General features: G+C 45.0%; 1 protein-coding gene across 1 annotated transcript in view; it reads left to right on the top strand.

Annotated features, from left to right (window-relative positions):
- The first annotated feature begins 3,812 nt into the window (after positions 1-3,812).
- The window catches only part of LAD1 (ladinin 1), a 43,709-nt gene continuing 21,253 nt past the window's right edge, over positions 3,813-26,268 (top strand). The window contains exons 1-2 of the mRNA XM_056844502.1: positions 3,813-3,856; positions 25,886-26,029. Of these exons, the coding sequence (XP_056700480.1) occupies positions 3,819-3,856; positions 25,886-26,029 (182 nt within the window). The 5' untranslated portion in view covers positions 3,813-3,818. The remainder of the gene's footprint in view (positions 3,857-25,885; positions 26,030-26,268) is intronic.

The raw sequence follows: 26,268 nt of genomic DNA, 5'->3' as shown, positions 1-26,268 counted from the left end.
TAAAGAAACGATTTCCTAAAAAACTCTAATTAAAATACTTGTTTATTAATGACACTATTTATCATAAAAAGGTTGCCATTTCTGCTTGTGTTCTTCAATCATCTCATGATGTAGCATGCTTGAGAGTTTTGACATCATTGCATATTCATGCATTTTTGTAATCCACATCTTTAGATCAGGTATCTCCTTGTCTTTCCATTTTTGGGCCAGTAATAGTCTCGCAGCTGTTGTTGCATATTGGTACAGCTCTCTCAGCTTAGGTGGAATTTGTATTGGGATTATACCCAATAGAAAATGTTTGGCTTCTAACTGAAAACTCGCTTTCATTAGTTCTTGTATTTCTTTGTATATGATTTTCCAAAAAGTTTGTACTTTTTTGCATGTCCACCATTGATGAAAATATGTCCCTTCTGTGTCAGAGCATTTACAACAGTTTGCCTGATTTGCTTTATACATCTTCTGCAGATCTTTCGGTGCATAATGCCATCTGTAAAACATCTTATACCAATATTCTTTTACTGCTTGTGATCTAGGTATAAGCTGCTGTGGGGGAAAAGTTGAAGACAAAGGGGCAGATCAATGTAGGTTGGCTGTTGGGTGGGAAGGGGAGAAGGAAGCAGGAAAAGGGGAGAGCCTACGGGGAAAGGAAAAGAAGAAATAGTGGGGGAGGGGAAAACGAGATGTATCCCGCACGTCCTTGTGGGTTCCCACTTGTAACGTCTAATTATCAACTTTTGTTTTTGTCTCCATACATCGCTGAGTCCCTTTAACTATCTTAGGTAGAAGATGTGTTAAGCAAGACCTTTCTGCACTTGAGAACTTGGATAGCTGCTTCTGGTCAGCACAGACAGTACTGAGCTTCCAATGGTGTAACAGTGTAAGGTAGCTTCATATGTTCAGATGCAGGGATGGCTTGTGTGTTTTACTGAGAGGGCTTTTGCCGCCGCCACTGACCCACTGAGGAAGGGGACTTGGTTCCTGTACTGGAGGGCATCCGGAGGCAGCAACAGAGGCACCAAGGCTGGTCTCACAGACCTATGCAAGCACAGGGCTGCTGACTGAATATTTACAACTGGCATGGATGTAGGCGATCATATCACTACACAGTGTTGTGTTTTGGTATTCACCCAGTAGCCATGTGCCACATGGTGCTGGAGCATTGTATCCAAAGCCTTCATCATTATCTCCTGCTGTACAACCCCCACCCATTTCATAGGGAAAGTCCTCAGGAAAACAATGGTGGGGGGACAGGTTTCCCCCCTCCCATTTCCTCGACCTTTTCTGGAGCCAGCGTGGTGTAGTGGTTAAGAGCGGTGGTTTGGAGCGGTGGAGTCTGATCTGGAGAATTGGGTTTGATTTCCCACTCCTCCACATGAGTGGTGGAGACTAATCTGGTGAACTGGATTTGTTTCCCCACTCCTACACATGAAGTCAGCTGGGTGACCTTGGGCTAGTCACATTCTCTCAGCCCCACCTACCTCACAGGGTGTCTATTGTGGGGAGGGGAAGGGAAGGCGATTGTAAGCCGGTTTGATTCTCCCTTAAGAGTTTGAGAAAATCGGCATATAAAAACCTCTTCTTCTTCATCTTCGTCTTCTGTCTTTCAACAGCCCTTCTGTAAGCAGGGGAGTATACTTGCAAGAGGCTTATACGATTGGCAGCAGGTGTAAGGGACGAGCTGGGTCAGCCTTTTATTTTTTAAAAATGTTGTTGTTGTTGATATTTTCAATTTCTATCCTGCCCTCCTGGGTCAAAGCAGTCAGAGGAGTACTACCCCCCAAAAAATTTGTAGTGTTGCAATAGCCATCATGATGACACAAAGCGATAGAGTGATGGAAAATATATTGCATCACAAGGATTCTGTTTGTACCCTGGCAAGACAGCTGTGCCTGTACTTTACCTAAAAGTCCCTAAAGAGCAGCTTGGGTAGCCCTCCAGGGCTGCACCCCAAGCTTCAGCTCTCTCCCATTAAACACTTTTAAGCCCTTTGCCTCTTTCAACTTTGCCATCTCTTTCTCTCTCTCCACCCCCCCCCACCGGCCACATTCCTTCAGCCAGCAGGTGGTTATCTTAAAAACTCAGAGGAACCCCCCAACTCTCAGGAAACCACCTCCTAACCATTAGCTCCCATTAAGAACTGAGCCCCACCAACCTGTCATCCCGGACTAGTAACCAGCCATCTGCCTGACAAATGAATGATTCCTCAGCAACTTCAATGCCAGGCATATGTGAATGACCTACCAGGGCAAGGAATAGAAGCATAGAATCGTAGAGTTGGAAGGGACCACTTGCCTCCCCACCCCACCCCACCCCCAGTGACCCCTACTCCCATGCCCAGAAAAATAGGAAGTTTAGAATTATGTGTTTTAAAGCCGGGTTATGTACCCCGCCTTCTTTGACAAGAATAAGTACGGGAGAATGAGATGTCTTTATTTTGCCCCTGAACTTCACTTCCAGAAGTAGAAAAGGGCAAGAGTCCAGTAGCACCTTAAAGACTAACAAAAATATTTTCTAGTAGGGTAGGAGCTTTCGCTCACGAAAATATTTTTGTTAGTCTTCAAGGTGCTACTGGACTCTTGCCCTTTTCTACTACTGCAGACAGACTAACACGGCGACCCACTGTGAATTAGCTTCACTTCCAGAGATCTTCAAGGCTGCTCGCCCGTAGCGCTCCCTGCTCTTGGGAACCGGGGCAAAAGGGGTTGGCCGCGGATCGTTCTGCGGAGGGTCCCGACGCGTCTCGAACCTCTCCAGACGCTTCCAGGGCAGCGTCGCAACGACGCTTGGCAGCGCCTCTTCCGCAGCTCGGGACTCCCACTCCTGGGGAATCGGCCATTGGGGGATCCCGCAATCTCTGCAGAAGGTAGGAAGAAGCAGGGCTCGGTCGACCCTGGCCCGGTGGCCGGAGGAAGCCTGTTGGGAGAGAGAGAGAGAGAGAGAGGCCATTTATTCATGGAAGGTTTTGCATTGGCTTTGTCACTCTCTAGATGCACATTTTCCCCATCCGGATTCTCAAAACTCTGCATGGGGGGGGGGGTTTATTGTTGAGTTTTGAGACTATGGATGGGGGGAAAGTGCATCTAGAGAGCGGCAAATCCAAGGCAAAAGCTCCCATGCATAAATGGCGAGAGAGATTCTTTTTTTGAAACTGACATGCAAGTGACTAGACGGCAGACGCGGGGCGTCCCTCTGATCCAAGGGGCCACGGATGACTCGGTCGCCGCTGCGGCTCTCGCGCCTCCTTCCTTCCTTCCTTCCTTCCTTCCAGCTCTCCCGCTGCCGCCTGCCCGCTCGTGGGGAGCTGGGCGGCAGAGGCGGCGCGGCTGGAAAAACTGGTTCCGAGCAGGGAGTTGCCCCCGACAATCCCAGGGCGCCTCGGCCCCAGCGTGGAACTGAAGGCAAACCCTGCCCCAGCCCGGGCAAAGAATGGCTGGCTTTGTGCGCAGGCTGGGTCACGTCCCACCCTCGCAGGGTGCCTTTTGCAAGGTGCTGCGGAGAGACGAATTACAGCTCCCCGCCTGTCAAGGTAGATAAGAGACCATGTGATGCAGCCCGGCAGTAGACGGGTGGCACCGCAGGGTAAAGGTGCGCAGCGCAGCGCGGAGCGGCAGGCGGGGAAGCCACGCAGGGCAGGAAGGAAGGAAGGAAGGAAGAAGGCGGGCAGACGATCGCTCTGCTGCTGCTGCTGCTGCTGCCAGCGGCTCATCTGGCTGGGTTCTTCTCCGCGGCGGATCTAACTGCTGCCTTGATGCCCTGAAGAGTTGGCCAGACGCCTTGAGACAGCACAGAAAACCAGAGCCAGAGAGGGGAAGACCAGCATGTCATTTAGCAGAAAGAACTGGTCTGCGCTTTCCAGGTGGGTGCCGCTTTCCACCCCCACTCCACCCCACCCCACGGGAATGGGAAGGACGGGTCTCTCTTGGGCACGGCGCGCCCGGATAGGAAAGGAAGGGGCAGGTCGATTCCCATGATCCCAGCCAGAGGAGAGTAAAATCTTCTTTGCTGCCAAGGCTTCCAAGGGGGGAAATAAAGGATGTTCGGGGGTGGCCACTTATTTGCAGGGCACTTTTATTTATTTGTTTGTTTGTTTATTTATTATATTCAATTTATATCCCACCCTCCCTGGCCGAAACCAGGCTTTAAAAGTATACCTTCATCATAGACTGAGAAGATAGTGAGTTGGTTCAGACATGCATTACATCCCTTGTTGACTTCTGTACCCTCACTTGATTGTGTGAACCCTGGCCTTGAAAGCATTGCATTTGAAGCGAGGTGAGGATATATGCAAGCATTCTCAGTGCTGTATATCTGTGACAGTGAATGCATGATCCAAGTCATCTCTTGATGCTGCAGCTATCAAGTGATGACCAATGAACATGTGAATCGGCTCTTGCTCGGCTCTTGCCCTCTCTGCTGGGGTGATCAAACACCTGCTTTGATTCCCAAACAGAGTCCCTTGCGGACACCCCCCCCCCCCCGTGAGCTCACCAAGCGTCATGTGACTTCAGCACTTCCTGGGCCAAGTCCACCAACTAAAATCATTGGTTTTTGTACTGGGCAATGGGAGCTCCCAGGAGACACCATGTGGGGAAAGTATTGTGGAGATAGCCGAACAAACAGCCTTTAGAGAAACTGGCAGTTCAGAAAGTAGCGTGATGTAAGTTGATTGTAGACCTTTTACGTCAGTCTACAAACCTTGCTTTTTACTGGCCAACTGATCACAGTAAATATGATAACATCTCAGTGCAGGAAACAGGTTGAGATTATTGAAGGGAGATTAATTATTTCCCTGGGTTGAATACATAAAGCATCATACATTCTTGGAGAAACCATCTGGTTGTTTGAACCAAGAATTGATGGAGTGGAGGTCTGGGCAGTTGTTGCCTTCTGGTTCATACCTGGACATCCTGCTTTTGCCACGCCAACCCAGCTATATGTTTACCCATTATCTATGCAGTCATTATAAAAGAGAGTATTCCCATGTACTGGAAGGCAACCAGTTTGTGGTGTCTTCCAGCAGTTTTCTTGTAACTTTTTGGGACTTTGAGGAAAGGGATCTACTCATCCCAGACACATTATTCAGAACAATGTCAGTGGTGATGAAGACATTGTCTGTTGGAACAACTATGATTAAAATCCAATTAATAACCTATGTATTTAAACTGGTTGTTAAGGAAGCAATCTCATTACCCTTATAATTACAGTTTCAGTTCTATTGAAATGGTATTCATTAGCGTGTCATGGAAATTGATGACACTATTATGATCACATGTGTTGAGATTTTCCCCCATTCCATTTGTGTGGTGTATTTTTTGTGTGTCTTCCTGACTACAAGCCTCATTCCAGAGGTGTTATACAGGTGTAACAGGGCAGGACGTGAGCCCACACAACATAGTTGTTATGGGATCCCAGCTGTGATACCAACTACATTACAAATACGGTACAACCTGTTTTGCTCTAATATCCAAGGGAACATGAAATTTGCACACAACAAAGGTGCGCCCTGCATAGAGGGAGAGAGAACACCTTTCAGGTGCTGGAGGATGTGATGCACCTCTGAGCTGTAGAAGGATATATCTGTGAGGTCTGAATAAGTGTAGTGTCAATCTCCTCATTAATAATTATTGGGACACAGTGGAAGCCCAAAGGCAGATATGGAAAATGAAGGGAGGGTGGTTAGCTCAGGCTTTGTGCATGTAATCAGGGATGCCACAAAAGGAGGAATTGTCAGCATTCGGTGGCCTTGGTGACTATATGGAATATATGGGAGACAGTTTACCTGGTAATAATTTGCAGAGGGTAACCATGTTAGTATATTGCAGCAAGGAGAGAAGGCCACATGGTATAGCTTGATCCCATCAGATCTCAGAAGCGAAGCAGGTTCAGTCCTTGGAAGGGAGACTACCAAGGAAGTCTCTGCAGAGGAAGGCAATGGCAAACGACCTCTGCCTCTCACTTGCCATGAAAGCCTCTTTCTGGGCTCTCCATAAGTCAGCTGTGACTTGATAGCACTTCACATGAACACATATTGCAGCAAAATAAAAAGGAGTCTTGTGGCACCTTGAAAAATAACAAGATTTTATTCCAAGATACATTTACTATGGATGAGAGCCCACTTTGCATGTGATTCTGGTGGTGTCCGTGTGTGATCTCTTTGTTAAAAGGGTGCAGAAGAAATCAAATAGAGTTTGCTTGCTATATTTTGGCAGAAGCTATGTACAAGCAACAACCAATGATATACATTTGGGGGGCCTGCAAGGACTTGAGAGGGACATCTCATTTTCCTCTGTATCCCCTCCCCCACTGTTTCCTCTTTCCTTTCCTTGGCAGCCCCCATGGCCCCTTCCCTTTCCCCACTTCCTTCAGTTCCCACCCACCAGCCAGAACTTCATCTGTTCCCGTCTTCAATTTTCCCTCCTTCCCTCCCACAGCAGCCTCTCCCCAGGAAAAGTCTAACCCACTTTGCATGGTGGCTGCTGGTCTGGGCCCAGTTGTGTGGGGTGGCCACTGCTGGTGCTGGGCCAGCCTGGGCCCAGTTGCAACGTGGTTGCTGGGCTGGGCCTGCTTTTGCAGTGGCTAGTACAGGCACCAGGCCAAGGCCTCCTTGTGCAGTGGTTGCCACTAGGCTGGGCCCAGTTGCATGCTGGCTACCAGGCTGGGCCCTATTTTGCCAGTGTCTGCTAGGCTGGCCCTGTTGTACGGTGGCCATGGCTACTAGGCCAGGCTGAGTGGTATAGACAGTGACTCCTTCAGTATGGTTGCCAGGTCCTCCCTGGCCATCGGTGGGGAATGGAGGGGTAGGGTTGCCAGATCCAGGTTGAGAAAGTCATGGAGATTTGAAGCCTGGGGAGGACAGGGACCTCAGTGGTGTACAAGGCCATAGGGTCCACCCTCCAAAGCATCCATTTTCTCCAGGAGAACTGGTCTGTGTAGTCTGGAGATGAACTGTAATTCTGGGGGGTCCCCTGGTCCCACCTGGAGGCTGGTATCCCTACTCTACAGTGGCCACTGTTGGGCCGGTCCCTGGCAACACCTCCTCCATCAGGGGACAAGACAGAGGAGGGGGAGAGGACAATTTCCATGGCTGTTTTGGCCCCACCCCCCACCATCCAACCAGTGCTGCTTCTTACATCTTTGGTTTACAGAAACCAAGGCTTGGAAGGTTCAACAATATTGTTGTGGTTGCTTAGCAATCTCCAAAATGGCAATTGTGCGTTCAGTGGAGTTCTTTTCTGTGTTGTTTCTCTTATTTTGGGGAGTTTGAATCACCTAATGTATTATTTTTGTTCAGATTTCAGAATTTTCTTCAAACTTTGGACTTCCTTCAAGTTTGTAGAGAAATCACCCATCTGTCCCTAGCTCCATTTGTGAATCTAACAATTCACATTCTATGTTCTGGTTTGGAATCAGATGGATAATATGGTTATCACAGACCTATAATCAGTAGTGAATTGAACCTTTTTCTTTATAGCCACAAGGGAATAGGGACACCAGTGCTTGCTCCCTTATAGAGGAAACGTCATATTGGAGCAAGCCTCTGGATTTGAGGCTTTATTTTTAATTATTGTTTCTGTCTGCATTTGATCTTTGAGCATGAAAGGATAAATATACACTTTTGGAAAGAATATGCAAAGCTAATGGAATTCTGTCAGTATCAAGCATCCAGAAAATGATTATGTATAATCAAAAGAATGGTTTTATAGCAATGATCATGGTAGCATATACAGAAATTGGATTTGTGGGACATATTTTGAATTTTTCAGCTTTGAGGCTAGTTTAACAATAATGGGAATAATCTGGCCAGTGTCTGAATTCTTCCATATTCAAGTTGGAGGCATTGAAACAGGTGTATAATTCACCAACTGAAATGAATGAAAATTAAATCACTGGGCTAGGTAGGTTTGACTCAACTTAGACATGTACTACCTAGTGCTTAGTTTTGGCTACCTTGTGATCAAAGATATTACAATATACTATTTTGTATTTTCTGTTTGAGCGTTTAAGCCTGTTTTCTGAAGATGCATCTAGAATAGCTGCTTGGGGTGTAGGCACAATGGATGAGGAAGTGAACCAGTCCAAGGATTCCCCCTTACTCTAGAATGAAGGAAGTGAGAACAAGTATCCTATTCTTGCTGATCGCCCGGCCCATCACACCTCTGTTTATGGCCTTTAGTAAGAGCCAAGCATTTGACAATAATGTTATCTGCACATTTGTCTTCCCCAGAAGACCTTCTAGCTCCTTAATGGTGATTGTGTGCCAAAGGGTGATATAATGTGGATGCCTGGGGAACTTTAATAGTGGGATGGCCTGGATTCCCCCTCCCCAATCTCCAGGCATTGCACATTCATGTTAGGATGATCTGTATTACTTACTTATACAGCAGAGGAATATAATATGTGTTCTTCTTTAGCAGGGAGCCAGTTAGAATCCCAGATTTATCACTCTAGCAGAAGGTATAGAGATAAGAACATGAGATATGGCACCAGCAAAAACATCACATTTTCTAGATTTTTCACTTGATAATCAACCCCCCCTTTTTTTTGTAAAATGCAAACTGTATTCCTAAGAAATCACATGATGTTCTTGAAACACACCTTCCAAATTGTACTCAGTTGGCTTTAAAATGTTTTCTCAGAGAATGGCTTTAACAACAATAGGCATAACCCAGAGAAACTGAGATCAGCATGAAGTCCTGCTGAAAACAATGGGTATGAACACACACATTTATAGTGCTTTCAATGGGTCAGGCACACATAACTTTCTCTGGAAAGTATAAAGGTGGTAAAAGACATAGGTCTTTTATGAATGGGAGTTTTACCTAGGGTTCGATGCTTGCTTAACCCACACTTTTCTACTATGAATCCTAAAAATTCTATGCACCAGCAAAATCACCAGCTCAAATCCAGAAGCACCTGAATCCCCACCCCTTGAAAATGATGCTTTGTAATTGTCTGTAGTACTTACTGTAAGAAAAACATCCAGTTCCCCTCTCCCCACCCCCCGGCGGAAACCCAAGTGCCATTTAAAAAACCATTTCACAAAAGAGAGCTCTTTAAAAGGCCCCTTAAGGGAGAGAAACCCAAACAATGTTTAAAACCCTTTTTTATGTGAGACAAATGTCTGCTCAGAAAGAACTCCGGGTGGGAGACAAAAATCAAGAAGCATTTGGGCCCCTGTCCGTTGAAATACTGCTTTGTAATTGGCTGTAGTGTGAGAAAAAAGTCACCCCCCCCCCAGCAACCCTGCTTTGGCTTATGCACGGAGATGAGGACAATTTCACCCGGGCTGATCTCAGAGGAGATTGAAGAATCAGGTTTTATCAGGATCGGGAAGACCTGGATATCGTGAGGGCTGAGCGCAAGGTCATCTTTAAGGGATGGAAAACTCATGCATAATTCCAAGGAACAACTAAGTCAGTCTGGGGGCGGCCATGAATCAAAGTACCTATGCACAAAGGACCTTAGTGGAGTTTCACAGGGCCAAACAGGAGACAGAGAGTCTGAGGATGAAGGCAGAATCTGAATGAATGAAATCTCAAGTACCACCAGAGTTTGTCCTATCCTGAATAAAGCCATGTGCAGGTAACCCGTATGCATCATGGTTAGGAGCAACAATTCCGTAGCTTTGTTCCATGCTGTTGCTGTAATGTTTAAAGGTCTGGTATCCATATGAGTGGGTCATGTAAAACCATGCTACTTGATGCCAGCTGGGCAATGATTGCATGGGAAATGCCTATGAAACTGGTCCTGCTGATGTGATGCGGAGCCTGAAGAGGGTGGGGTTTGGGGAGGGGAGAACAGCTCTTGTGGAGCATTTGAGGTTGAGAAAGCAGCATGGGGGAAGAGTTACCCTCTGTTCTTCTACACCATAGCCCTGATCCGAACTGGGGGGCCTTGCTGGCAGTCTTTAGCAACAGAAGCATCCTGGAGGTCCACTGGTGGATTTTTCAGCCTCTTGTCTGGGTTGACCCTCACTCATTCTCTGGTCCACTCAAGAAGAGGGACCAGCTTCATCTCTGGCCTCTGTCAGTTTGTATTTATGATAAAGGAACAGAAGAGCTGAGCATTGTCTGTTAGGAAGGCAGGAAGGGAAAGAGATATTTTGGAAGGCTGAGCCCTGCCCTTGGAGCTGTTAATGTGTGTCTGATTTCCTGTTGAAACTTATTGTCTTATGATATGCTGTTTTGACAACTGGTTACAAACAGGAAAGAACTTCCTAGGTGGTCAGTTCTCATTAACTTGTTCCAATTGCTCTAATTAATGCAAGCTAGCAGCAAATTGATGGTTTCCTGCCTGACTAGGTCTGATGACAGTTGTATCAGACCAGTAATTTTCTGGTTTATTAATAAACACTTTTGGGCACAAGTGAAAAAGTTAACGCAACTTAGGATACTTCTCAAGCCTTTCCAAAATATCCTTAGGACAGAACATTCTGTAGTAGTGTAGAAGATTCTGGTATGTGTCATAGAGCCTATATATTTGGTGGTCCCTTATGTGAAAGGTCAGTCCAAGACACCTTGCTGTTTTGTGCAGCTGTGCTATGGAAGCAAAAGGATGAGTCCCAGGATCTTTCGCAATTTTGCAGAAGATGCTGTTGTGTAATTCATGAGTGAGCTGCATGCAGTCAAGAATGTTGTCTCAGACTTCTAGCATCTTTGCAAACAATTTCTCTGCACCTTGCTTCAGTAGCACTCCTGAACAGCATTGCTGTCCCAACAGTGAGGTAACTTCTGCCTACATCCATATTGTAAATATGTTGTCCTGCTGTGGTCTCACTGTTCCAAAAAGAATGTGCAGGGAATTACTAGTGTTGGAATGAACATAGAAAAGTTTCCATAGTGGCGGGTGGAAGGCACTGGCATTGCCGGGATATAGAACTAAGCTTGGATCTTGGAGACTTAGGTTTGTGAACCAATTCTTTATTGCCTTGAGAATGTCACTTGATCTCAGCCACGATTCCCTTCTATGAGGAAAAAGGAACATTATTAGCCTTCTTCTCATAGTTGTTGTCTGGGCAGCAAAGGAAATTGTAATGCTGAAGTGCTTTTTTTGTCAAGTAGCAACATTTGAAGCTCAATGCTTAGGATATCATTATTAATCATTATTACACTTTTCAATCACAGGGATCATATCTATTTTTTAAAAAAATCTAAATGGGGTGGTTCAGTGGTTGATCATCTGCTTTGCGTGCAGGAAGTCCCAGGTTCAATCCCTAGCTCTCCAGTTGGGGTTGCCAGATCCCTCTTCGCCACCGCTGGGAATTTTTTGGGGTGGAGCCTAAGGTGGGCAGGATTTGGAGAGGGGAGGGACTTCATTGCCATAGAGTCCAATTGCCAAAGTGGCCATTTTCTCCAGGTGAACTGATCTCTATCGGCTGGAGATCAGTTGTAATAGCAGGAGATCTCCAGCCAGTACTTGGAGGTTGTATCCCAAAAAATATACACAAGGTATTTACAAAACGGATATACCAATGGTGATTATTTAAGTAGCATATTTATGTCAATATTTTAAATCTCATATCCTAATAAGGTACAACAAAATCAAGCTGAATAAATCATACAAAAAGAGCTTCTAAAGCATGTTACATACAATGGTCACTTCTATGCATAAAGTACAAGCCGACAGTGAGCCAGCAAAAAGAGTGAGCCAGCAGGAAACACAATTCTAAGGAGATGCATGGTTACAAGCAGCATCTTCCTGAAGCTCCTCGCATAAAGTACAAGCCGACAAAGAGCCAGCAGGAAGAGTGAGCCAGCAGGAAAACTATCTTCTAGAAATGATTTGTTTCGTCCTCCGATTTCATCAGTACCATCTAACTATAAATACACATCAGAATCAGCTCTTATATATTACATTAAAATATACAAAAATAGATTCAGTATCCATACATTATCTTACCCATGTTTGGGAAGATGCTGCTTGTAACCATGCATCTCCTTAGAATTGTGTTTCCTGCTGGCTCACTCTTTTTGCTATCTCACTATTGGCTTGTACTTTATGCATTGAAGTGACCATTGTATGTAACACGCTTTAGAAGCTCTTTTTGTATGATTTATTCAGCTTGATTTTGTTGTACCTTATTAGGATATGAGATTTAAAATATTGACATAAATATGCCTCTTAAATAATCGCGATTGGCATATCCATTTTGTAAATACCTTGTGTTGTGTATACTATAATTGTTTGGTCATCCTATTTTTTTTTAATACAGTCTATTACCAGTTCTGCATTAATAAGATAAATGCACACATATATGTTCCACTTTATGACAGGGTATTTTGCTTTTCAAGAAGGGGAGTTTGTTTTTACAACAGAGAAGTTCTGAAAATAAACTCCCCTTTAGTTTTATGAGTATGACAAGCTGCTTAGAGGGAATAAGGAAAAAATTAAGCAGGGAATGGCTAGCTTCTGCTGTCTGGGGACTGGACCATTCTCAATCAAATTACCATCTCTCTCTCTCTCTCCCTCTCCCTCTCTCTCTCTCTCTCTCTCTCTCTCTCTCTCTCTCTCTCTCTCTCTCTCTCTCTCTCTCTCTCTCAGTTTAGTGAGGTTTTTGCTCCTCATAAGTGCATGCAAATTATTTAGGAACAGTTGGTCTCACTTGGAAATTTTGCCACCACCTCCCCTTACTAGTACAGAAGACTGACTACAGCTCTGGCTCCCAAGCACTGAGAGATGTACTTGTGGTTTGCAGGACATAAACTTCAGGAATGTTTATTCCCCAACCGCTGCCACAGCAACCACAATTTATATGCATCCTCCCTTCTTTTGAAAGAAGCCAAAACATGCTTGAAGTAGTGCTTCAGAAGGGTGTGCACTTTGAGAATAATTTGCATCAATCAGCTGTTTGATCTGATACCAGAAACTCATTCTGCTTCCCAAGACTGTGGAGTCATTCATACTCATGAGACATGAGCAGCAACGGACTTTCTTCAAGGATGGTGGGTTTTCTCATGGTCTCCTTGGCGGCCATTTTGGTTCACCTTATTCCTATCTTTCATCAATACCCCCCATGTTTAAATCGGCAGTAGATTAAGCACAACATAAACAATGAATAACAAATGAATAACAAATGCTTTTCTGCTATCTTGCTATTAATCAAGTTAACAGTAGATGGGGAATAAATTGAGAACGAGAGAGGATAATTTGCCCAAGGCCACCAATGAATCCATGGCTCAATAAGTCTTTGATGTTTGGACCACACAGGCCTATCATTTATTAGTTCATTATGTAACTGTTTGCTTCTGATATCACAGATTTCAAATGTAGTTTAATTTGCAAACTTGGCTTGGCAATAAGGAAGACTAAAAATTCCCATGGTTTGATTCCAATTGTACTCTATTTTTGTAAACAAAAGATTTGCAATAAAATGGCGAGAGCTGTCCATCCTTAACTATTTGGGAGCAAATGCTCTGCTGGATAAGATACAGAGATTACAATCCACCAGGACTTTTTTCTGCACAAACCTCGCGGAAATGAATTTCAGCAGGTTTTGAGTGGAAGGTATTCGGAGATGGTGATCTGAATCTGCAAAGACCTGTGCATCTCCAAAGCGATGTTGGATTGTTTAAATCCTTCTAGTTGGTTATTTGCCCTGAACTGGATAGCACCAGGCTAGCCTGATCTCAGAAGCTAAGCAGGGTTGGCCCTGGTTAGTATTTGGATGGGCGACTTCCAAGGAATACCAGGGTCATGATGCGGAAGCAGGAAAAGGCAAAGCACCTCCAAACATCTGTTTCCTTTAAAACCCTATGGGGTCAGCTGTGACTTGATGTAACCCCCCCCCAAGAGTTAGTTATTTGATGAAGTGTACTTTTTTTATATTTACTTTGCATCAGTAGGGTTGCCAGGTCTTTTCGCCACTGGTGGAAGGTTTTTGGGGCGGAGCCTGAGGAAGGCGGGGATTGGGGAGGGGGGGACTTCAATGCTGTAGAGTCCAATTGCCAAAGGGGTCATTTTCTCCAGGTGAACTGATCTCTGTCGGCTGGAGATGAGTTGTAATAGCAGGAGGTTTCCAGCCATCACCTGGAGGTTGGCAACCCTGTATATCAGTATTGTACATGCAATTGTTCTCAGTTAAAAGGAATGATCCCCCCATACATACTTGCCATTCTTGTGGACAGAGACTGAAAAACTCCTGCTGTGGGATGCTGCCAGATTCCATTTTTATATGGGATTTTCCAGCCAATTTGTAGAAATGCACCAGACCAGACTGAGGACTAAACAGAATGCAGCTAGGCTCCAGACACCCTCAATGATCTAGAATGCTTCAGAGACCATGTGGACCATGATGTATGTGTGGAGAAGCTTCCTGTGAGCCCTGATATTGGGCTGTAGGGAGCTTGGAAAGCTGTCATGCTGGAAAGCAGAAGGCATGATTCTCTGGGATTGAACTCTGTGGAATCCAGGGAACAGATTGTCAGGGAAGAAAGGCTATAGAACAAGCTCTCTTATGCATAATGTTGGGTCTAATAGGTAGACAAACCAAGTCAACACTGTGTCCGACCTAGAACTTTATGGGAGCATCAGGTCAGGAGAAACTAGTGTGCTGCCTAGATAGTCTGGAATCTTGAAGGACATCATAATCCAGACTGCATTTCCATCTGCTGCCTTATAGGCTCACTGTAATAGGCAATAGAACCCTGATCCAAAGGTCCCATTCCAGCCCTGACAGTTCCCTTTGCTGTGTAATCATGCCTCAATGTCACTGTGCCACTTTGGTGCAGGAAACCTCTATTCCTGCTTGATTTCACCTTACAATCTTGATGAAGCCTAAAACCAAATAGATTATAATTAATTTGTTGCCAAAACTAGCTATTGGGAACCCAGGATAGATTCCAGGTCATACTCCAGAAGGGTGGCAAAACCTAGATTAAATATGCACTTTGCATAACTATTTCCAAAGCAGAATGGAGTGGATATTCCACCAGATCCTTAGCACCAGATCAGGCTAAAAGACAGGAAGACAATTCTATTTCCCCCCTGTTTTATTAACATTTTCCGTAATCTCTTATATATTTTTCCTACAAGTCTTGCAAAATGTTTTGATACTGAAAAATGAGAAAGTTTTGATTGCTTTAGCCAGGATTTCTCCAAATCTTTATTTGACTAGCTTCTTTCATTAGCTTTTCAGGGTTTATAGCCATTTTGTGACAAACATATGACTCAGGGATTGTCTTACTATGAACCAATGGTGAAGCAATAGGTTCTAGGGGGTGTTCCATCTCCCTACCTTCAGTTCCAACCTCCATCTTCCTTGTGTTATATTTTTTAAAGCTCCCGTTGAAAGTGGAGACGGAGTTCTCGTAGGTTATCCGGGCTGTGTAACCGTGGTCTTGGTATTTTCTTTCCTGACGTTTCGCCAGCAGCTGTGGCCGGCATCTTCAAAGGAGTAACACTGAAGGACAGTGTCTCTGAAGATGCTGGCCACAGCTGCTAGCGAAACGTCAGGAAAGAAAATACCAAGACCACGGTTACACAGCCCGGATAACCTACGAGAACCAATGAACTCTGGCCGTGAAAGCCTTCAACAATATTTTGGCGACAAAGTGTATGACTTTTTGCCTCAAATCATCTAAGGCATCTTGTAGGATGTCGTTGTCCTCGTCTGACATGTTGACAATTGATAGGCAGTTTTATTTGTATGTGGGAGGATGCAGTGAATTCATATCTCTTGGAATTTTGGACAAATGAGGTTTAGATAATAGACGTATCTGTTCCTCCTGCCAGAGCTATGCAAAGCATACTCCCAAGCCTCCTCAGCTAATGAACAATCATGTGCCACATAACTTCGGCTTTGCTGTAGGAGACAAGGCCCGAGCATTAACCTTGTAAACTTAGACCAATACAATAAGAATGCCGCAGTGTCAAATGTACTGCATCCTATTTTTGAACATGAAAGCCATCATGCTGTCATAAGTGCATGGACTTGAGGCAGTACCAGCAAACTGAGTAGCATCCCTGATTTGGATCAGACGCCCAAACGCGCTGTTGGAAAATCTATCCCAGCCTCTAATTCAGCACATACCAGCATTGCTTAGAAGCACTAGGGAACCTTATTTACAAAGGACAACGATGACGAGAAGGGAAGAGAGGGAAAGGTCAAAATGTAAGGGCAGGTGGAGCAGATGCCCCTGGTTGTTCTAATACACAGAGCTATCTATACATTTCTCCTGTTCTTTCCCCCAAGATGTCCAGGCTGGTACACGTGGGTCTCCTTCCTGTTTTGTCCTCTCAAAAACCTTGTGATGAATGTCAGGCGGAGAGATAGACTGTCCAAGGTCACCCAGTGAGCTTCATAAAACCGAGTGGGGATTTGAATCTTTCAGGGCCATCAAATGCAGAATTACACCCCTTGTAAGCTTATCGAAGTCAAGGGGTTTAGAAGGGTGAAACTCTGTTTAGGCTTGCACAGTTAGTACCCCAGGTCCTGGTCCAATGCTCCACCCACTACGCCACACTGGCTTTGGCCTACTATACTAGTAATAAGACTAGTAAGATGTTGTGTCACTGTATTTTCTAGCAATATGCTTTACGGCAGCTTTAACTGCAGTTGTGAAGCCCTGGGATTCAGCAAGAGGCAGGCTGCGTTCAGTTGTAAACAGCTTCATCTTACTGTTTCATCTAAAAAGAGTAGGATTACCGGGTCCCCAGCATGCCAAACCCTGAGACTCACCAGGTGGGGCTGACGATGTCACATTGAATAGCCATACTGAATTAATCTGTACTTCCACACACCACTGGGAATTGTACCCGTGGGGTTGTATGTGCAGTGCCAGGTTTATTGGCTTGGATCTGAGTTTGCCAGCCAAGTGCTGGCAACATCCAGGAGCTTTTGGGAATGGGGCCAGCATTATGCAGCATTGCAGGATGCTACATGATGCTGTGACATTACTTCTAGTTGCATAACTGGATGTGATGTCACAACGCAGTGGTAACGCTCTAGCACTCCCCTCAGACTGTATGGTAGGGAGGTAAAATAATTCAGATTTGGATGTCAGGAAGGGTACCCATACTGGTATTCTAGAGTAATTTCTGAATTCAGATTCTTTTTTTAAAATTCTGAATTTTTTAGGGTCCAGTATTCCCCATGTCCTCCATTGTGGAGTCAGTGCTCTGTTGCAGAATGTGTACTGCTGCTGCTAGGACTTTCCTGCTCAGCATTTTGCAATGAGCAGAGAGAAGAAGAAGAGTTGGTTTTTATACCCCACTTTTCACTACCTTTAAGGAGTCTTAAAGCGGTTTACAGTCGCCTTCCCTTTCCCTCCCCACAACAGAAACCTTGTGAGGTAGGTGGGGCTGAGACAGTTTGGAGAGAACTGTGACTAGCCCAAGGTCACCCAGCAGGTTTCATGGGGAGGAGTGGGGAATCAAACCCTGTTCTCCAGATTAGAGTCTGCCGCTCATGTGAAGGAGTAGGGAATCAAACCTGGTTCTTCATATTAGAGTCCACTGCTCTTAACCACTACGGCACGTTGGCACTTAGCGCTGGAGGAATACACTCCACAATGGGGCATGGCTTCTACAACACAGGACACGATGGGTGAAAACACATGGTCGCTTTATCCTCCTTAAATCCCTGTTTCAGCCAGGATTCAGCCAGGATTGAACGCATGTGTTTCGCCTAATGTGCGTTCGATCCTGGCTAAAACAGGGATTAAAGGAGGATAAAGCGACCATGCATTTTTGCCCAATGTGTAAATGGAAGACATGGTTTGGATCTAAGCCATTGTCACCTGTCTTCAATTTATACATGCAGTTATTTCCACAAGTAATCAGGCACTGTCTTCTTAGACAGTCCTGTGATCTCAACCTGCCATGCTGTGCCCCAAGCCTGATTTTCAGGGCCAAAGCTCAAGCCCTGGCAACTCTGCATGAATAGTTTTGCCAACCTCCAGGTAATAGCTGGATCTCCTGCTATTACAACTGATCTCCAGCTGATAGGGTTGCCAGCTCCAGAATGGGAAATATCTGGAGATTTTGGGGGTGGAGCCTGAGGAGGTGGGGTTTGGGGAGGGGCTTCAATGCTATAGAGTCCAATGGCCAAAGCAGCCATTTTCTCCAGGGGAACTGATCTCTGTCACCTGGAGTTCAGTTGTAATAGCAGGAGATCTCCAGCTACTACCTGAAGGTTGGAAACCCTACTGATAGAGATTAGTTCACCTGGAGAAAATGGCCACTTTGGCGATTGGACTCTATGGCATTGAAGTCCCTCCCCTCCCCAAACCTGCCCTCCTCAGGCTCCACCCCCAAAACCTCCCACCGGTGGTGAAGGGGGACCTAGCAACCCTATCATGAAGTATTAGGCCCCCATAATGACAGATGCAAACACTTTTGTAATTTGTTTGCACAATCTAAGTTTCACCTTGCAAGTTTTCAGATATAAAAAAAAAATTCCGGAAACAATTAAAGAGAGCAAGTGTCTTAGGCTTCTGTAGATCTCTCACAGCACAGGTATGTGTGATGACCGTGACACAGGGCCTGCTGCAAACCCTGCATTTCTCCCCAAAACAAAATCAAGTCAGCGGTAGAGGTGGGTGGGGCAGCCTTGTTATGATCCAAATCCAACAAAAGGGTCTATGAGTCATGAATGGCCCAGACGCTCCTGTGCATTTCAAGCAGCTCAGTGCCCTTTCTCGGTTCACTACCAGTTGAGGGTGGGTAGCTTGCTGTTCCAAGTCTGATTGGAAAGTTTTGTGCCAAAGGTTTCTGGCTGTTTCCCCTCTTTTCCTCTCCCTGGCTCCACAGTCGGTTTTCTTGCTTTTCCTCTCTCCCTCTTTCACACAGGCTCTCACAAAGAAACAGCACAGCTTAACTTTTATTGAAAATAAAACTCAGTGGAGTGATAATGATTAACCAGCCCCCTGTGACTGCTGGACACTGGAGTGGCAGGCAGACCAGGTGACGCGGTATCTTTCATGCCACAGTCTGAAGCGCTAGTTCTGTTTGTCACAGGAGTCTTCACCTATCTTGATGTCGCCACCAAAACACGTTAACAACTCTGGAGGGTTTTCGCTCAGAGTTTTTTGTGTGCCTCAGTTATGCTCCTCAGTAGGGTTGCCAGCTCTGGGTTGGGAAATACCTGGAGATTTGGGGGGGGGGGTGGAGCCTGAGGAGGGCAGGAACTTCAGTGAGGTATAATGCCATACAGTAGGGCTGTTGATTCGGTTCAGCCCGAACTGAAAATCAGCCGAATTTCCCCTGATTCGGTGGTTTTTAGTTCGGGAGTAACTGAACTCAAAACTGGCGGGCAACCGGGGGGCCGAATTTAGCAAGTTCGGGAGTTCGCGAATAAATTCGGCAATTTTTGGGGCCGTCAGTAAGCAGCATAACCGTCAGTAAGCAGCATTCTCCTCCGCCGGCCAATCGGTGGCCAAGCTGGGTCTTCTTCTGGCCAATCAGTCAGGATTGAGTACTGGAGGAATCAGCTGATGTGTGGCCCGGCCAGGGAGAGAGAGAGAGCGAGCGAAATCCTCGTGTGTGTGTGTGGGGGGTGCACATTCACTCCTTTCTGTGGCTGCAGGGGGCGTATTTTTTGGGGTACAGACACAAAACTTTCACTGGAGCTTCAGATGAAGCTTCTTAAGATACCCCCCAAGTTTTGTAAACATTGGGTCAGGGGGTCCCGAGATATGGGCTCCCCCCTTTTTCTTTCCATGGCTGCAGGGGGTGCATTTTTGGGGGTACAGATCCCAAACTTTGAGCGGAGTTTCAGACCAGTGTTCTTAAGATACCCCCCAAGTTTTGTAAACATTGGGTCAGGGGGTCTCGAGATATGGGCTCTCCCCCTTTTCCCTCCCCCCTTTTTCCATTTATGTGGCTGCAGGGGGCGCTTTTTTGGGGATATAGCCCCCAAACTTTTAGCATAGCTTCAGTGAATTATTCTTAAGATACTACCCAAGTTTTGTAAAGATGGGTTCAGTGGGGGCAGAAATATCGCCTCCCCCTTTTCTCTTTCCATGGCTGCAGGGGGTGCATTTTTGGGGGGAGCAGATCCCAAACTTTGAGCGGAGTTTCAGACCAGTGTTCTTAAGATACCCCCCAAGTTTTGTGAACGTTGGGTCAGGGGGTCCCGAGATATGGGCTTTCCCCTTTCCCCTTTTCCCTCTTGGGATGAATGGATCAGCCGATCCTGTGCATCTCCAGAGCAAAACGTCCCGTGCCTAATTGGAATCATCTTGGATTACAAGTCCTCTTCAGCCCCTCTTGATGGAACAGAAGACAGCCACAGTAAGACCCCTTTGGGGGCTTTAATCTATAATTTTTCTCCTGTGTATGTGTGTGTGTGTGGGGGAAAGCAGAGTCTGTGTGTGTGTGGGGAGGGAGCAGTTTCTGTGGGTGGGGGGGAAGCCAAATGGGGCTTTCGTCGGTTCTGCCTGGGGTGTGTGTTCCCCCTCGAGTCTCTCGCTCCCTGGTTTGAGGGGGGAGGTTTCAGTTGTGTGTTGCAAAGGTGTTGTTTAACAAGGTTGTGTTGTTTTGCAGTTGTTTTGCAAATTTCTCAGCTGTTGTCGGGGCTGGGAGCTTTGTGCGTGGGTGGCAAGCTCTGCTGAGAGATGCACATTAAGGGTGGGGGGACCCCTTTCAGGGCCCATATCTCAGCCCCCCCTGACCCAATCTTTACAAAACTTGGGGAGTCTTTCAATAAACGTCCTTTGAAGCTCCTCCGAAGGTTTGGGACCTCTAACCCCAAAAATGCCCCCCAGAGCCGCGGAAAGGTGCGATTGTGTTTTTAATGGCTTTATTCGGCCGAATTTTTTCCCGAACTTTGAATTCCCGCCGAATTGAACGGATCCGAAGTGGGGGAGTTCGGACTTCGGCATATCCCGAATCTAAACGGGCTGAATTCGGCTGAATCCGAACTATACCGAATTTTTTTTAATTCAACAGCCCTACCATACAGTCTACCTTCTAAAGCAGCCATTTTCTCCAAGTGAACTGATCTCTGTTGCCTGGGGATCTGTTGTAATCCCAGGAGATTTCCAGCCACACCCTAGAGGCTGCCAACTCTACTTATCAGCCATATTGATGATTGCTCATACGTGGGTTAAGGTTGCCAGGTCCCTCTTCGCCACTGGCAGGAGATTTTTGGGGCAGAGTCTGAGGAGGGCGGGGCTTGGGGAGGGGGGGGACTTGGATGCCCTGGAGTCTAATTGCCAACGTGGCCATTTTCTCCAGGTGAACTGATCTCTATTGGCTGGAGATCAGTTGTAATAGCAAGAGATCTCCAGCTTGTACCTGGAGGTTGGCAACCCAAGCTGGGGTTGCCAGTTCCAGCTTGGGAAATCCTGGACATTTAAGGGCAGGGCCTGGAGAGGGTACAGTTTGTGGAGGGGAAGGAGCTCAGCAGGGATGTGACTCCACAGAGTCCAACTTTTGAAGCTGCCATTTCTTCCAGAGGAACTGACCTTGGTAGTCTGGTGTCTGCAGGAGAACTCCAGACCCCACCTGGAGGCTGGTAACCCTATAACACAGCCTTGTCTGCTTCTCTGCAAATGTGAGGGAACCAGAGCTGGGTCCAGGTGCTGCAGGGTGCAGGAAAGTACAGGACGATACTGTTGTTCTCACAACACAACCTAAGCCAGATCTTAACCAACAAGGAGGTATTTGTTTAAAAAGCCTGTCAGGAAGATCCAGGGCAAAATGGGTACAATAATTAACAAAAACTGATCTTATTCCTGTTTGTATTGTTGACCAGGAACCTGTTGTGTTATTTAAAGCAATATGAAAGCAATAGCCATAGCCTGAAAGCATTTGTAGGCATTGGTGTTGTGCTGCAATAATGCTACAACGCTGCTGAAATTCAGTACTTTTGGCATAAAGTATTCTGTCATAAAGCACTATGGCTCTGGATGGGAGGGAATGAGAAAAGTATGTTATACAAACATTGTATGTAGAATAAGAAATATATAATTGAAATTTGTATAAAAAGAAACAATAAAAAAAGCACTATGGCTCCTGGAAAAGCAGTAAAACACAACAGCTGATATGAGAAATCCCATGCTATATCCTAGAACAGGTTTCATATGCCTGATTTCCCGCAATGTTTCACAAATACATAAAGCAGGAGAACAAGAAATGTGCATAACGTAACACCTTTATACTGTGAGACATGGTTACACCTTCATATAAGCCATAAAACTGTAAGATAAGAATTCAGCTGGGTACACCTCTATGATGAAGATCTGGGTTGGTTCACTCTGATAAGCAGTTACCATGATCAAGTAGTTCAACAAGAATCAGTAGCCAGGGAGGCAGGAAATCAGGATGTTGATCCATGAGCCAAGGGGGTAGCAGATCAAGTGGGCCAAACTTCTTATGTCCCAATTGGGTTCATTTTTACAACTGGATGTTTTGGGGGGGCTGGTTTTACCAAATATTATAACCCAAACACATGTATTAGAGTTGATTCAAGTACTCTGGGCATGGAATATGGGCACATAAATCAGAAAACAAATAAGATGTGGCAATCAAAGGCAAATGTTTTTCACATGTTGGGTTCATGATGTGAAATAACCCAAGCAAACTGGAGATATAAAAATATTCTATATAATTATTGGCTATGCTTTCAAACCCTCCTGTACTAGCATTTTATGATATCACTCACTGCATCATTGTGTGTGCAGACACTAGCAGCTATGGCCTGGGAAGTGTGTTCCTCTTAAGAATTTGAAGGAAAGTTGAAAAGGAGTGTTTAGCAGCCGTTTGGACATGCAAAGGGTTTTCTACATATCTTTATGGTCTAGCCTCCTTCCAGCTTTCACGGATCATAAACCTTTGGTACCCTTGACAAATTGTAAAGACTTGGACAAAATACCAATAAGATGCCAAAGACTCCTGCGTCTGATGAGATTTAACCCGCAGGTTAAACCGTCCGAACAGAACTCTAGACGTAGCAGATACCCTGTCATGACATTCACAGAAGACTATTGATGCTGTTTCATTTACTCTTGTAGAAGAGGTTGCATGTTCTGAAACCGCTGTGCAACGCTTGAAGCTGATTTCTGATTCCTTACTTCAACAGTTACAAGCTCTTACCACCTCTGATGCAGAGCTACAAAAGGTCTTGGAATTTGTGAGAACAGGTTGGTCACGACACGTGCATAGTATACCAAGTGAACTCAAGCTCTATTTTGCTGAATGGGGATGCCTCACAGAGTCCCAGGGGCTACTTCTTCATGGTGATCACATTGTTATCCCACCACAGAAGAGACAAGAAATACTGCACCATCTCCACACTGGTCACCAAGGACTTGCCAAATGCAGGAAATGAACCCAACTTTCTGTTTGGTGGCCACAAATAGGTCAGGATCTTAAGGCCCTGATACAAACCAGTGAATTCTGTCACAAACGTAATCCTTCTCAATGGAGAGAACCCTTGATAGTTACTCCTCTACCAGATAGACCTTGGGAAAGGGTCAGAGCTGACATTTGACAGGATGCAAGCATTTAGTTGCCATTGACTACCTCTCAAGATACCTGGAAATAGCTCACGTTTCTGACATGACCAGCAGTACAGTTATTAACTGCTTAAAGAATATATTTGCCAGGTGGGGTTGCCCAGAAGTCCTTCTGACTCACAATGCCCCTCAGTTTGCAGGGGGAGAGTTTGTTCGATTCGCAAAAACATACCATTTCAAACATGTTACAGCTAGCCCCAACTTTCCACAGTCCAATGGAGAGGCAGTAATAGCTGTACAAACAACAAAGCAAATTTTAAAACAAGAAAATCTTTTTTTGGTTTTATTGACCTATCACGCTACTCCCATAAATACAACTGGATATAGTCCAGCACAGCTGATGGGTCGACAACTATGAACACCACTTCCAACTTTGGCGATAACTTTGTACCCTCAATAGCCTGATTTGAAGAAAGTCCAAGCTACAGATGAGAAGGCAAAGGCTGCCTGGAGTTCAGGCATTGCCAAAGCTCACCACTGGGTCGCAGGTGAGAATAAAGCTCAATGACAAAAATGTATGGTCTGATCCTGCAATACTTTTGAAACAAAGTAGGATACTGTTGAAGGCTTTCACGGTCAGAGTTCATTGGTTCTTGTAGGTTATCCGGGCTGTGTAACCAAGACCATGGTTACACAGCCCGGATAACCTACAAGAACCAAAGTAGGATACCATGATAATACCTTGTAGAAATTGGAACAATTAGGAGAAACAGACAACACTTACAACTTGTACCAGAGGAATGTTCAGATACATCATCAACAAAAGCTACAGAAACTGAAAACCCAAACATCGTCAAAGCTCATCCACAAATCACCAGACTGGAACTGACTCACTGGTATCTGACCCAGTCCCAGTTCAGTCTACACTCATCACAACTTATTCTCTACCTTCAAACCCTGAACGAATGACCTCAAGAGGTAGAGTGATTCAGAAACCAGCACGTCACAGAGCTTGACCTTTCTTTCCTATAGATAGCAATAGCACCCCACAATGGGGCAGAATAACCCCCAGGTGCTATTACGGGTGGTTGACAGTCTACTCACCATCTCAAGGTAGGAAGTTCATAGTGAATGTTGATAGCTTATAGTTTAATGTTTTTGTTAGCATTCTTAAAACGAAATTGTTGTAAACTCAAAAAGGGGGGATGTAGTGAAATGTAATCTTAATTAAGGGGTTTCTTCTTCTATAAGGGCAATCAATTTGTTCCTGCAGCAGTCAAGGTATTCAACTCCAAAATTTTACCCCAGATTTTGTATGGTATTCCTATTTGGGTCAATGCTTTTAATAGTGATTTAGAATCTGTTCAAGCAAATTTTTTTAGACAAATTCTGGGTCTCCCTAAATGTGTTTCTTATCATGCAATTTGCTCTGAACTAGGCCAAAATTTGTGTGAAACCAAGGTTTGGTTATTAACTATTCGATATTGGCTCAAACTATATTTTAGAACTGAGCGTGGTTCCCTTTTATCACTGTTGTTAAAAGAACTTCACAATACCTCCTGGGATTGTATAATTTTGACCAAAATAAGATCTATCGGAGTTTCTTTGGAAGATTTGGCTCCAACTACTGAAGCCCACATTTTTAAAATTATTAAACAATGTCTCTTAGATATGGAGCTTCAAAAGATGCACCCAATCCAACCTTATGTTTGCTCTTCAGCAATGTTGGGTCTTATGAATAAAATTGACAGTATCCCCTACTACTTTTACAATCTAGATATCCCTATCCTCCGTAGAGCATTCTCTCTTGCTAGGGTCAATGCCTTTCCATCAAGGATGCTGTATGGAAGGTACCACCAAATCCCAATACAGGAACGGATCTGTCCCTGTGGTTCCAACTCCCTGGATACAATTGAACACATACTGTTTGACTGTTCTCTATACAAAACATCCCGTGGGAAATGGTTAAAAACTTGGTTTTATTCAAAACATCACCTGTCTAATAAAGTAAAATGTCAATTTTTATTGAATGATTCAGTACCGGAGATTACTGAGGGTGTTGCCAATTTTCTAGTGGATGTGATGAAAGTGCAAAAACTTACAAGCTCTGATATTTGATTATATTGCTCTTTGTTTTATTTCACTGATTTTATGTTTTATGGTCCCTTTTTGTAACCATTGTAATAATTTTTATGCCAATAAAGGTCTATGAATGAATGAATTAAGGGGTTGGAACAGGGGAGGAGCAACTAAAAAGGAAACAGGAAGTTAGAGGGAGACCAAGGAAGAAAGAGAAGCAGGCACTAGGGAAAAGCGGCTGACCTTTTCTTTGTGTTATAGAAGTTCAATAAATAGCTGGTTATACCAATAACTGAAGTCTCCGGCATTAATGAGACAGTGGGGAAAGCACCCTACTCTTCTGGCCTTCTTTATTCCTGGTGTAGCATCTGAATAAAATATGGTTCTTCTTCTCATGCTTTTCTCTTCAGCCTGGCCCAACAATGGAGTGCGGAAGATGAGGAAGAACAGGAAAGGGAGCGCCGGCGAAGACACCGACAGTTGAGTTCCAGCTCTGATGCCAAGCAGGAAACTTCCACTACAGAACAAAAGGTCACCTGTCGGGTACCAAACAGGTATATGGAAGGAAATGCTCTGGAGGTTGTTCTAGAAATCACAGTGCATAAGAGAGACTCTGCTTGGCTATGCAGGTTGAAATGGTTTCTGGCTGTCATAGCGCCTGGCCTAAATTCCATTGATTCTGAAGTCAGGTGGTACCTTTCTGTTTACTCTGGTGGATTAATTTCAGGATTTAGGATGCTGTGTGAGTAGGTTAATCTAGATAACAAGATAGTGGAGGGGGAATTGGGATAGC

The sequence above is a fragment of the Euleptes europaea genome, chromosome 2 (genome assembly GCF_029931775.1).
Source record: "Euleptes europaea isolate rEulEur1 chromosome 2, rEulEur1.hap1, whole genome shotgun sequence".
Classification (NCBI taxonomy): domain Eukaryota; kingdom Metazoa; phylum Chordata; class Lepidosauria; order Squamata; family Sphaerodactylidae; genus Euleptes; species Euleptes europaea.
This window is presented reverse-complemented; position numbering and strand designations above follow the sequence as displayed.